Below are 13178 nucleotides of genomic sequence, written 5' to 3'. Positions count from 1 at the left end.
AAAGAGGACACACTTCTGTGTGACTGTATTAGCATACCAATAGAGCTCCTGTGCTGCAGAGCAGGGGAGAAAAATTGAATTGGAAGGACAAGGAAGATCAGTGCTGTCGGCTGGAAGCAACTTCATTGGATCAGAAATGTGTGCGAGTGTGTGTGTATATATTTAATAGACGGCTACCTGCGGTGAGCTGGCATGAATGCAATGATTATGCAGAACAGTCTCACCTGGACAAGTAAAAATGTGAAACAAGCACACACACACATACACATCTCACACACATATCCATGGTCAAATACTCTGGAACAATAAGAAAGAACAGAAAATGGATGGTGAACATTTTGTCATCAACACACCTTCACCCTTACTACTACACTTGCACATTTTTTGCACATCACACCAGAACAGCAATTTGTAACTATTTTTTTTATTCCAAATCAACTTTTGACATTTCCATTTAAATCTTCACATCTAGCACTTTTGAAGCCTAACATGTTAATAAAAAACAGAGGCCCAATGAGTAGGGAACAGAGTCAGAATTGAAGAAATGGCTCCTTAGATCAATCTGTCCGCCCCTCCCTCCCATCCATCCATCCATCCATCTATCCATCCATCTATCTAAGTTTGTTTTTCTTTCCCAGGGAATCTAGCATTCTCAATCCAATTCTGAATGGTGCACAACCCTGTGTCTCTGCCCCCGGACGTCCATCAGTTTCAAGCTGAATTTATGCGAGACAATGTGTGAGCACTTGCACATGCACATACATGCATGCATGCTCATGTCAAAGAATGAGGTAAGGAGGAGGAAAATAGAACGAGGGAGTGTGAAAGGAGAGAGAGGAGCCCCTCTGGATCTCCCCCACTGTGTCATCAATGACAATCCAGCGTCTTCATCACATAACCCTCACCTGGATCTCACACTCACACACACAGTGACTTCCTTCACCTGGATCACAGACTTCCCTACTTCCTAGGGCTCTCTCATCTGCTCCCATCATCTCATTATCTGTCACTTTATCAGATCAAGAGTGTCTCTGTCTATTTGAGTGCCGCTCCACATGCCACCCTACTGCGTTCATAATTACGCCTGAAAATTGTTCCCACCTATAGCCTTTGTCTTCTCTCCTGCTCCCCGCAATCATTTCCATGCGGTGGAAATGTAACAATCTCAATTATCATTACAACTAACACTTTCACCCCCTCATAAATCATATCAAATCATCCCAGTCTCTCCCTATATCTCATCAGGAAACTAGACAATAACATCATTGCATCTTTTCCCTTTACTATCTATGTAGGTGTCTACTACTGACTGATATAGAGTACTTAAGTGATGTCTATTCACTCACCTCTTTCAGTGTCACATGATATTTCAGAAATCATTCTAATATGCTGATCAATGTTACAGTTTTTCTCAGTCGCTTTGGTAAATTTCTCAGATCAGAATTAAAATTCTCAAAACTACCTGTTCAATCTTCATATCATTGTCACTTGTGCGCATCAAAAAAAGTTGCAAATGCTTTGGTACATCCATGAAAATGATTATGTATAATCATCTGCTGTTTCCTACATTATCAATTGCTTATGTCATGTTGATCAAAATGTATTATAATGGGTCTCTGTTGAATAGTCTCCCCCCCACAACATTTAGGCATTAGTTCATCATTAGCATAAGTCTTTACATGCAAAATGGTTGAACAAGTTGTCACAATATGTCAAGCATATTTCCATTAGACTTTTTTTCTCAAGATATTCGTTGTGATGTGGATGAGAATCTGTGGCCCAACAGACAGGAACGTCAGGAGGTGTAGGAAGACTGCACTGTAATTCCCACAGCACTGCATGTACAGGTTTCCCTAAGGAGATTGCCCTATGTTCACATTTCTACTTTTGTTTGTTTTCTTTGTGCTATGCAGTGCTGTCTTTTCCTTTCTGTATCGCAATGACATGCTCTGTCAACAAATTACAGTACAAGCAGTGAAAGCGTAAATGTGAATCTTGTCCAGTCTCTTGCATTCAAACTCCCACATACACGAAGGTGTAACCTACAATGTACAATAATCGTCATCAAAACTTTAGCCATAGTTTACATCAGAACATCCCTCCAGAGTACACGGTTATTTTGACAACATGACTAAGCAATTTGACTGTCTTATCCATCAATGACACAAGGACTTGTCATTCTGATGGCACTGACATGTTTATTGACACAGAGATATTTACTTTTGAGAGATGAACTAAGAGTTTTGAGCAAGAGACTGGCTTTTGCAGGTAATCCATGGTGTTTTGCTATTTGTACGAATTGTTTTGAGAAATGCACTGTTTTCCAAATGTCGAGGATGATTCGAGAAATGTACCAAAGCGACTGAGAAAAACTGTAATAAATAATAAAGTTGTGCTGCTTAATATTTGTGTGGAAATTATGATATATTTTTTGTACAGGATTCATTAATAAAAAAGAAAGTTCAAAAGAACAGCATTTATTTAAAAAAAAAAAATTCTTTAGTCACTTTTCCTCAATTTGATGCATCCTTGCTGAATAAAAGTATTTATTTATTTTTCTTCAAAAAACAAAATATCTTACTGACCTCAAACCTTTAAATGGTTGTGTACTGTACGAATATTGGGTAAAACAGTCCAATAAAATTAATATAATATAATATAATATAATTAATATAATATAATTAATATAATATAATAAATATAATATAATATAATATAATATAATATAATTAATATAATATAATATAATATAATATAATATATAATATAATTCATATAATATAATATAATTAATATTATTAATATAATATAACATAATTAATATAATTAATATAATATAATTAATATAATATAATATAATATAATATAATATAATATAATATAATATAATATAATATAATATAATATAATATAACAAAACAAAACAAAACAAAACAAAACAAAACAAAACAAAACAAAACAAAACAAAACAAAAACATACACAAATATTACACAAACATCTTTAAGGAATTTAAGTAACATTCAAATAATTATTATATTAAATATATTTAAAAAAAAAGTCAGATAAATAAAGGCAAAGATATAAAATTTAAATGATTATTATTTCATTTTAATCACTTTCTTTGATCAGAGAATGTTACCCTGAGACTTCTAAACCTGTGCTTTGATTCTTCCTAAAAGTCTCCATAGCTCATTTCTACAAATAAAGACCATACCAGAGTGTGTAACCACCACCAACACACAGCTCCTGCTTTAACGGTCAGAAACTGTAACACTCTTAGATGCTTTAGGTGTGAAATCCAATGAAACAAACAGAGTAGACACTTTATTGCAGTAGACTGAGAGAAACACTGAAGAGCAACAAGTATGTTAACCGTCCAAACATTGATCTATTACAGTGCTCTTAACTTCTCATCGTACTGTGTACTGCATATAGACACTTACCAGCACATTTGGTCCGAGTGATGAGGGGCGGTCCCGGGGGTCCAGTGCCACCCTCTCCAGGTCGGGTCAGAAGAACTTTAATCTCATACTCCACATCTGGGTCCAAATGCCAGAGCTTGTAAGTCGGCGCATCCACGACGTGCGTCTCGGCCCAGTTTCCAGTGGTGGTGCGGTACTCCACCTCTTTCAGGATGATGGGGCCATCGCCGATGATGGAGTTGGCGTTTGGTTTGATCCACAAATAGGTGGCGCCAACTGCAAGAAGCTCAGGAGGAGCAATGGGTGTGGGGGGCGCTGAAGAAGAAGAAGAAAGAACGTTTACATCAGGTGAGGCTGATTATCATCTATAGTCTTTAATTATCACCACACAACCAATGCTCATGCATCAGTCTTTTTGCCATTTGATAATTAAGCTGCTTTCAAGTCCTTCTGGGAAGTTCATACTTGCAAATTAAAGGTGCACTATGTAACATTTTTGCAGTAAAATATCCAAAAACCACTAGGCCAGTGTTATATATTTTGTTCATTTGAGTACTTACAATATCCCAAATGTTTCTAACTATTTGTAAATTGTAAGAAAATTGCTATTTTACCCAATGAACCAGGACGTGTGTGAGGGAGTCGCCTGTCGATGGGGTCATATCTGCGTTCCCCTCGGTTTCTGGTTTTATTTTGCAGAAACGCTTTACTCTCACTGCAGTGTGAACAAGTGTCATAGCAGCCACAGAGCGAATGCACAGAGTCACGTCATAACATCATCAACACACTCAGATGTGTCTAATATGATAAACAGAGCTGCGTTACCTCATACTCATGACCGGAAAAGCCGGCAACTGTGGCATAATAAAAGTCCCGCCGGCAGCTGTGGCATAATAAAAGTCCCACCGGCAACTGTGGCATAATAAAAGTCCCACCAGCAGCGGTGGCATAATAAAAGTCCCACCGGCAACTGTGGCATAATAAAAGTCCCGCCCGCGACTGTGGCATAATAAAAGTCCCACCGGCAACTGTAACATAATAAAAGTCCCGCCGGCAACTGTGGCATAATAAAAGTCCCGCCCGCGACTGTGGCATAATAAAAGTCCCGCTGCTGAAGGCGTGTGTTGCGTTCATCTTATTAGCAATCGCTCCTGCGGCCTTTGCTCAGCTCCACAACACTTGGTCCTGCTCAGCTTCACACTACAGTAACGTTAATAATCACATCCATGAACATGATTTCTGCCCGAGTCCTATCCCGATTCTTTCTCACCGGCTGTGAGGTGAAGACCACATGTTCCAAGATTCTGCGCTCAAACTTGGCGTCATCAAACTACGCCTTTGTCTTGGATAGGCGACCTCTAGCGGACGGAAAAGTTACATAGTGCACCTTTAAGATGTCATAGGGTAACATGGGGTAAGATGCCCCACCTTCCTTTTTTCTCATTTTCTCACTTTTGAGTTCATCTGAACATCAACATTTTTGAAATTTAGTCAGCCGAAACAGTTTTGAGGCTAATTGATCTAATTTTGTGTCTCTGGAAAATAGCGATCCTTAAATGTAATACTTATTGTAATTAATGTGGTTATTATTCAGTATTTCCATGAATTAGATGTACATTTCAGACATCTGTACTTTCATTAAGACCTATGAATTAATTGAGTGAAATCATTCAGTTTGATTTCACAGTTTCTATTATGACATATCTTCAATTAAAATATGGGCAATTAAATATGTAAATATTCAAAAAGGCATAAAATATTTTTTTCAGATAAATACATAAATACATAAAATTACCTTTCAGATAAATCTCTTCTACTGGGATTCTGCTTCGTCTGTCATTGCTTAATTCAATTATTATCAACTAAATTGTCAAAATAAAATTTAAAATAGAACAGCTGATTTTGTATTTCACATTAATGACACTTTAAAAATATATGATTATTAATAAGAATTATATCAAAAGGAATGTACACGTTATGCAATAGTTATTATAAATGTTTCTATTTATTTCCTATAATAAAACATTGGCTGATGCATCATCATCATCATCATGAACATGCTGAACTTATATCTAAATATGTTACAGTGTAAAAGTAAACCGCACATTGTTCTGAAGGGGTTTATTTGTATTTATTTTTATTTTTATAACGAAAAGCTTTTTAGCACTAGTGCAACAAAACGAAGAGCAAAAGATGTGCATTTGATCTATAATCCATGTTTTAGCTCCATATTTTTGAATATTCTTCATCAATAGCACACAAAATATGTATAATCACCTTTACAACCATTATCATCAATACCAAGCAACTTTAATAAATGAACAAATCCATATTTAAAAGAGAAGCAGTAGAAAGAAAGACAGTGACAGATATTCATGAGCCATCTCTGGAAATAATTTTTGAGCAAATTTAAAAAGTTGTTGAAAGAGCAATTAAGGGCTGTAGCGAGTAATCTCACTTCACTATTACACTACGTACAGCCATCATTTCCTTTGCTTTTGTAGTGCAGAATGGAGAGAGGAAGATGAAGGCTGGAATTACAGTGAAGCGTGCGGCCGGAGCGCTGGAGCTCATTAAGGGATATCAGACAGACTTGCTTGGCCGGCACAATTGTTAGAATAAATGGAATGAAACGTTTCCTGGAATCCCACTTGAGAAGGTGGGCTATATCTTTTCCCTAAACACTTAGCTAAGCTCTCTCTCTCTCTCTCTTCCTCTCTCTCCATCGCTTCTACCCCCCTCACATTAAACCCACTGGAGACAGCTTATGACTTCCTGTCTCTTCCTTCTTTGTCTGACTGCCGTTGAGCACCACAGATTTACCCTCAAACCTGTGAGAGGTAAACAATACTCTTTGTTTCTTGACTCCTGCCTTCCTCCCTCCTTCCTTCCTTCCTGCTTTGCCTCCTTCCTTCTGCTCGTGATGTCTTCCTTCCATCTTTCCTTCCTAATGATTGTTTTCTTCCTGCTTTCTTTCCTTCCTTCCTTACTCCCAAACTTCCTTCCACACTCGTTTTCCTCCTTTTTAGGATTCTTTCATTATCCTTCCTTCCTTCCTTCCTTCCTTCCTTCCTTCCTTCCTTCCTTCCTTCCTTCCTTCCTGCCTTCCTTCCTGCCTCCTTCTTAATTTCTTCCTTTCTCTTCTTCCTTTCCTTCGTTTCATCCTTTCCGTTCTCCCTTTAATCTGCATTCTTTCCTTTCTCTCTTAATTTCTTCCTTGATTTATTTTATGTTTTTTTCTCCTCCCTTTCTTCCATTCTTCCTTACTTCTTTCCCTTCTCCTTTTATTTTCATGGTTCCATTTCTCTGCCTCTTCATTTCTCCCTTTTTTTCGTTCCTTACTTACTTACCTCTTTCTTTCCTTATGTTCTTGTTTTCTTTCCTTACTTACTCCCTTTCCTTTTTCAATTCACACTTTTTTTTCCATTCTCCATTTTTCCTTATTTCTTTCCTTTCTCCCCTTTTCTTTCTTAACTTCTTTTCTCCATTGTTTCTTCAATCACTCTTTTCCCTTTCCTCCATCATTCCATTCTCTATTTATTCTTATTTTATTACTTCCTTCCCTTTTTCTTCCTTCATTCTGTACTATTTCTTCCCTTCACACCTTTTCTTCCTTCCTTTATTCCTTTCTCCCCTTTTCTTCATTTCCACCGTGTCTTCCTTTCTTTTCCCCTTTCTTCCTTTCCCCCTCTCCTCCCTTTTCTTTCTTTCTTTCTTTCTTTCTTTCTTTCTTTCTTTCTTTCTTTCTTTCTTTCTTTCTTTCTTTCTTTCCCTTCTCCCCTTTTCTTTCATAAATTCCTTTCTCCATTTTTTCTTCAATCACTCTTTTTCCCTTTCCTCCATCATTCCATTCTCCATTTATTCTTCTTTTCTTACTTCCTTCCCTTTTTCTTCCTTCATTTTTGACTTTTTTCTTCTTTTCTTCCTTTATCCCTTTTCTTCCTCCCATTTCTTCCTTTCTCCACTTTTTTCCTTCCTTTCTCCTTCCTTCCTTACTTCCTTCCATCCTTCCTTTTACAGGCTTGGTTATTTCAAGTAAATAAAAGAACCCCAGCAACCACAAAGCGATGCCCTAGCAACCTCTCAGAACACCTTAGTAACGCCCTGGCAACCAACCAAAAAATAAAAAACTTCAAACAGTTTAAACATTATTGTTTCCAAATTCATTTTTTAATGTCCCTAATGTAAAAAAAAAAAAAAAAAAAAGATTTTCTAAAATGTAATTAATTTACTTTATTTCATTATTTTAGTTTTATTTCTCAGTGCCTTCCATCTTCTAATCGTCTTCTTTGCACTCTCTCTCAGCAGGAGAGGGGGCAGACAGACACTAATCCAGGGTTAGAGGTGAGTAGCGGAGCATGAAGGGTTCATCCGAGCATGGAAGAGCCACCCAGGCCCACTCTAATGAGAGGCTGCTGTCTCTACTGTGCCATGTAATCAACTGAGCCAGATTACCAAAGCCCATTTACCCACAGCTGATAACCACTGACTCCCTCAGCTGCCCGGAAAGGATACGCTCTAGCTCGGAGAAGAGAGTTTAGACGTGACCCGTCAACCTCCGAAGCTTAAGAGCGTTTAGTGCTTGAAATGAAAATGAAGGTGCAGGGGGAAAATAAAAACGATAACAGGAAGGAATGTGGAATAATAAAAAGTAAACAGAGATTACCACACACAAAAAAAAGAGAAAAAACTTAGTATTTTACATTTTCTGCAGAAACTGTCCACCCAAACTCTCTGGTATTTAGACTAATTTCATGTAAATGTATGAATTTATCAATTTTGCTCATTTTATAGTCTTACAAGACTAATATACATGTAATAGGCCTAGCACAGAGGTTTTAAGCATGGGGTTCAAATCCCTAACCTATACATAAGCCACAATTTGCGTTAGTCAGCCCCAGTAATAACGACTGCAAAACATATCTTCAATACTTTAGTGTGAAATGAGAGATTGCTCACGGACGTCTTATTTATCATATGAATGAACTCCAGCGTGTTGTTCATCAAGGTAGCTGTCACATCTAAATTGCAATTTTGAAATAGTGCCTTTGTTCAAACCATTAATACACTTCCATCGTTTAATGCACTTTCAGCAGTCTTTATGTCAGCACATTGTCCTGGCGTGGGCATTTATGGTCCTGCAGTTGATAAACTCGGCGATTAGTGGAGTGTTTTTGGATTGCACATTTATGATTGCAGCTGGATTGAAATGAGGTTTGGATGCTGTTGAAGGCTGGCTGAATCTTGATGATTGCTTGTTGATGATTGGCTGAGTGTTATTGTACTCCGGATGATTGACCAACTATTTTGAGCTTCCAGCCCTGATGATGTGTATATATAATGTGGTTGTTGATTAGCATAGTGGTTTGATGCTGGAGAGATCAATATGGGAATGTTAAACATCTGATATCTATTAACTACTATACTTGTAGTGCCATTCGGGTCACTTATTATTGCTTATAGGATGAAGCAACAGTTTTGACAAATAAATAAGATATTTTAGTATCATGACAAACAGCAACTAATAACTGAAAGTGCAAGAAGATAGTGAGGGGGTGCTTTTATACCAACACGCAAGGCTTCAGTTCATCTCAGCTACTTTTTAAATTCTCCATTTCTGATGTCAGTATATTCTCTCAAAGTGATACACGCAAGATGAGAATAAATGAGGAAATATGCTAGGCTTAGACACACACAGTGCCACACAGTATGGATACAGATAACAAAAGGAGCATTACCCATTCACCAGGGGGCCCTTTCACTCCAGAAAAAAACCCATTTCCCACAGACATAAGAGGTTTCCTGCACACACTATTTACTATTTCAAGTGTAGAAGTTCTCGTGCATGAGAGAGCACAATCCTAAACGCTCACATCTTTTCTTATCAAATTCCTTGATTGGTTAAGTTCATTTCCCATTTCCACTGATACTGATTCTAAGTTCAGGAATATTAGCAGCAATGTGGTTATTGGAGTCGGCTGGAAGCCCCCGTGCAGGTGTGTTTGTGTCCATGTGGCCGAGCACCCCTGTAATTGTATCCTTTATCACCTGGTGTCCGCAGGGAGGTTTTAAAACCATCTGGATTTGCGAGAAATCTCCAGAAATCCCACCCCGCTATCTGATCAAAGCCCACCGGGTCTGTCTGATAGCGGAGCAGGGGGAGAGAGAGATGAGCTCCACCGTCAAATGGGAATTTGTAGCTGTGAAACAACAATAATTGCAATCTGATTTTTCACCTGTCGGAACAACCAATTCAACAGAGGCCAAAAACCAAGAATGAGATAGAGAATATGGCTACAGTATGAGCAAGTTCGATTAATAGACACTGATGCATAAACTGACAATGTGGCAATGAAATTATACATATCCCTGGTCTTATTGTAAAAATATTTTTTGGACAGAAAAAAACAGCACAATATTGTGAAATACTATTTTAATATATTTCAAAATGTAGTTTTTTAGCATCATTCCTCCAGTCTCCAGTATCACATGATCCTTCAGAAATCATTATTATTATCAATGTTGAAAACAGTTCTGCTGAGAGTTCAAAGTTCATAGAAAGTTAAAAAGAACAGCAATTAAAATATTTTGTCTTTAATATCACTTTTGACTAAATTAATGCATCCTTGCTGAATAAAAGTATTCATTTTAAAATCCTACTGACCCCATTCATAAAATATTGTCAAATGGCTTTTTTTTCCTGGTCGGACTGCATACGAGAGCAGCGTCTAATGAAGCTAATTTAGACTAACATTATATGTCTAATGTAATTTACTGGTTATTTATTTAGCTTGTTATCAGAAATGATCTACTCTAGACTAGAGGTAACTTATTCTTATACATATCAAGTGGCCGCTATCTGGATAAATGATCGGATTTATGTTTTCCGCAAAATATTTAAATTAGGTATGTAATAGGCCTTTATCATGGAGTGTAAAACAACTTTCACTTTATCCTCTATAATGGCAGTGCCCATAGAGAACGGGATTTTTGTGATGCATTCATATACAATCAATCTCAAATAGGGTACTTTATCTACAAGTTTAAGTTTCTCAACATTAATCGTATATTATGAAACAAAGGAACATGTTATTCCGACGCATTGCCTGATTGAAAGGTGAGCACGCTGTACAGAAAACGGCATTACACGTTCTTTAAAGGGTTAGTTTACCCCAAATTTTAAATGCTTTATTACTCACTCTCAAGTCGTTACAATCCTTAATGGTGCGTTCACACCCGACGTGAATGAAGCGGTTTGCGCGAGTGATTTACATGTTAAGTCAATGCAAAGTCAAATAGTCATTCTGCAGCGCAATTTGCGCAAATGACACGATGTGAATTGAGCGAATTGAGCATTTGAAGTGTGATTCGCGCGAATCGCGCGAGCTGAAAAATCTGAACTTTGGCGGATATTCACGCCGCGTTAACCAATCAGGAGCTTGCTCTAGTAGTGACAACAACAAGGACAAGAGCATATGTGGGTACCCGGAGCTGTATGTACTTTATAGAAACAGGAATAAAAAGGATCTTGCTTGGAAGAAAGTGAGTGAGGAGGTCGGACAATTTGGAAAAAACTCTTTACTCAATTTGAGCTATACATATAGGGGTGATTTCAGGGTGATTGGGACATGTTTTGCCATTGAGATGACTTCACCCTATTGAGCTAGTTAAAGCCGGCAAATTAAGCTTATTCGCCGTATTTTAAAACAATCCATGCCAGCCATTTCACAACAAGACGGGCCGGCTGGCAGAAGCCCCTCCCATGACGCGAATTCGCGTCTGTTGTGTAATGTCACACACGAATGAAGCAAGTAAACAAAAAATGTTCAAGCACCCAACTACGAGCGAATAGCACAATTTATTTGCTTCATTCGCGTCTGGTGTGAACGCACAGTAATGCTGGGTACACACCAAAAGATAATCGGGCTGATTTTGGGCCGATTTCCCCCCTTCCGACAATCCTAGCTATGTCCCGATTATCTTGATGGTTCTAAAGATTATTTTATCAGATTTTCCTGTGGTGTGAAGTGTGTTAAGAGTGTCCAAACCTGCTCGGAAGAACGTCGGAGCCGTCCCGATCGCGAATCGTAAATATTCAACATGTTGAATATTTACGATCAGAAATCCTGATGTGTGGGGGGAACCCCGAGGACAAACGCGCGCACACTCACGTGAAACGAAATAATATTCAATCCGAAAGCACGCCGAGAGATGAAATAGTCATGAACTGACTATAACTCCGACTATAAAAACAATTATTTAAAGTTTATTTAATAAGGCAATTTCAAAGAGAATAATATAGCTATTTTCCAAGAGACACCTGAGGACAACAATTATAAAGAAACAGCAGTGTGATTTTTTTTTTTACTCACCTCTAGGCTCTAGCTCACTCTGTAACATCAGTGTTTCCCACACATTGACTAATTAGTGGCGGTGCACCACAGAATCAACCGGCCGCCACATATTGGGCGTTGTTCATTAACTTTTTAACGCTATTTAAAACACACAGCGTATTCGTTAATTTCCTTTCCATGCTCTCTCTCCATCTCTCTGTCACTCATGCGTCTCTCTCTCTTTCTCTCAACCCTGCTTTAGATATGAAACTTGAAAGTCTAAGCTTTTAAACTTGAATACGATATTCAAACAATAAATATAGCGTTTTGGCGCTAATGTGGCATAAAAGTTAAAGCTAGAGGCGTGGAAAAACAGAGTTCCGACATGCTCTCATCTCCCGGCGGCGTGCGCTCATGTACGTGGTTCACAGAGCGCTCACCTACATCTAGTCTGTTTGCTCAAAGTATTGCTGATCATAACTGTTTACTTATTTTTAGGTTTTGCATTTAAATACATATTTATGATCAAACACTAGATTTCTTTAAATGTGAAATTTTAAAACGTTAACAATTTACATCCTAATATTTTTAATGATACTTATATAAGCACACACAAGTGAATATTAATGATTCCAAGCAAATATAATTTACCCAAGAAAAGTTAAAAATAGTGCTAAAAAGGCAAACTTTACAGTAGGCTATATGAATTGATATTGAATCAAGATCTAAATTGATATTTGTGCCAATCACCGCCATACTTATTCTGAAGTCTCGCGAGATTTTGCAATAATTCCTGTGTTTACAGTCGGGACTCTGGTTGAAAATCTGTTTGTGTGTGGTGTGCTGTCTTTGTCACATCATGGCACACCACACACTATAGGAGCAAAACGGTTCAATCTAGGATTATTTGTCCTCATGTGTGTGGTCTATCACATTTTGAAAATCTTATAAGATGTAAAAAATCTTTTGGTGTGTACCCAGCATAAGACCTTTGTTCATCTTCGGAACACAAATTAAGATATTTTTCTTCTTCTCTAAGGTCTTAATGGTTGGGATCGACATGAGGGTGAGTAATTAATGACAGAATTTTCAGTTTTGGGTGAACTAACCCTTTAAGGGGGGGCATTTCCCCCACTCAATATTGCAGACAGAAATGGGAGATTATTTATAATAAACATGCTGAAAAAATAAAAATATATAAATTAAGATAATGTTGCACAATTCAAATGAAAGATAACGCAGACGTCGACCGGAAGTTAAGTTTGGGCCACAAAAGCGTGCATGCGCAGTAACGTTTGTTTATGTTGTTGCTGTTGAAACCATCTATATCACCCAGCTCTAATGCACACACACAAACCTTAAACCTAAATTTGGCATCATGTCAGGTTCTTCTACATAAGATATATTGTTGCTTTTATCATT

General features: G+C 37.6%; 1 protein-coding gene across 1 annotated transcript in view; it reads right to left on the bottom strand.

Annotated features, from left to right (window-relative positions):
* Positions 1-13178, bottom strand: part of ptprt (protein tyrosine phosphatase receptor type T) — a gene marked incomplete at its 5' end in the record, with an annotated part of 383008 nt that overhangs the window by 195888 nt on the left and 173942 nt on the right. Inside the window, one exon of the mRNA XM_079841650.1 lies at positions 3445-3738. Within this exon, the coding sequence (XP_079697776.1) occupies positions 3445-3738 (294 nt within the window). The remainder of the gene's footprint in view (positions 1-3444; positions 3739-13178) is intronic.

The sequence above is a fragment of the Gobio gobio genome (assembly GCF_949357685.1).
Source record: "Gobio gobio genome assembly, chromosome: 17".
NCBI classification, from domain to species: domain Eukaryota; kingdom Metazoa; phylum Chordata; class Actinopteri; order Cypriniformes; family Gobionidae; genus Gobio; species Gobio gobio.
The sequence above is the reverse complement of the archived record's forward strand: the minus strand, read 5'-3'. Positions and strand labels throughout refer to the sequence as shown.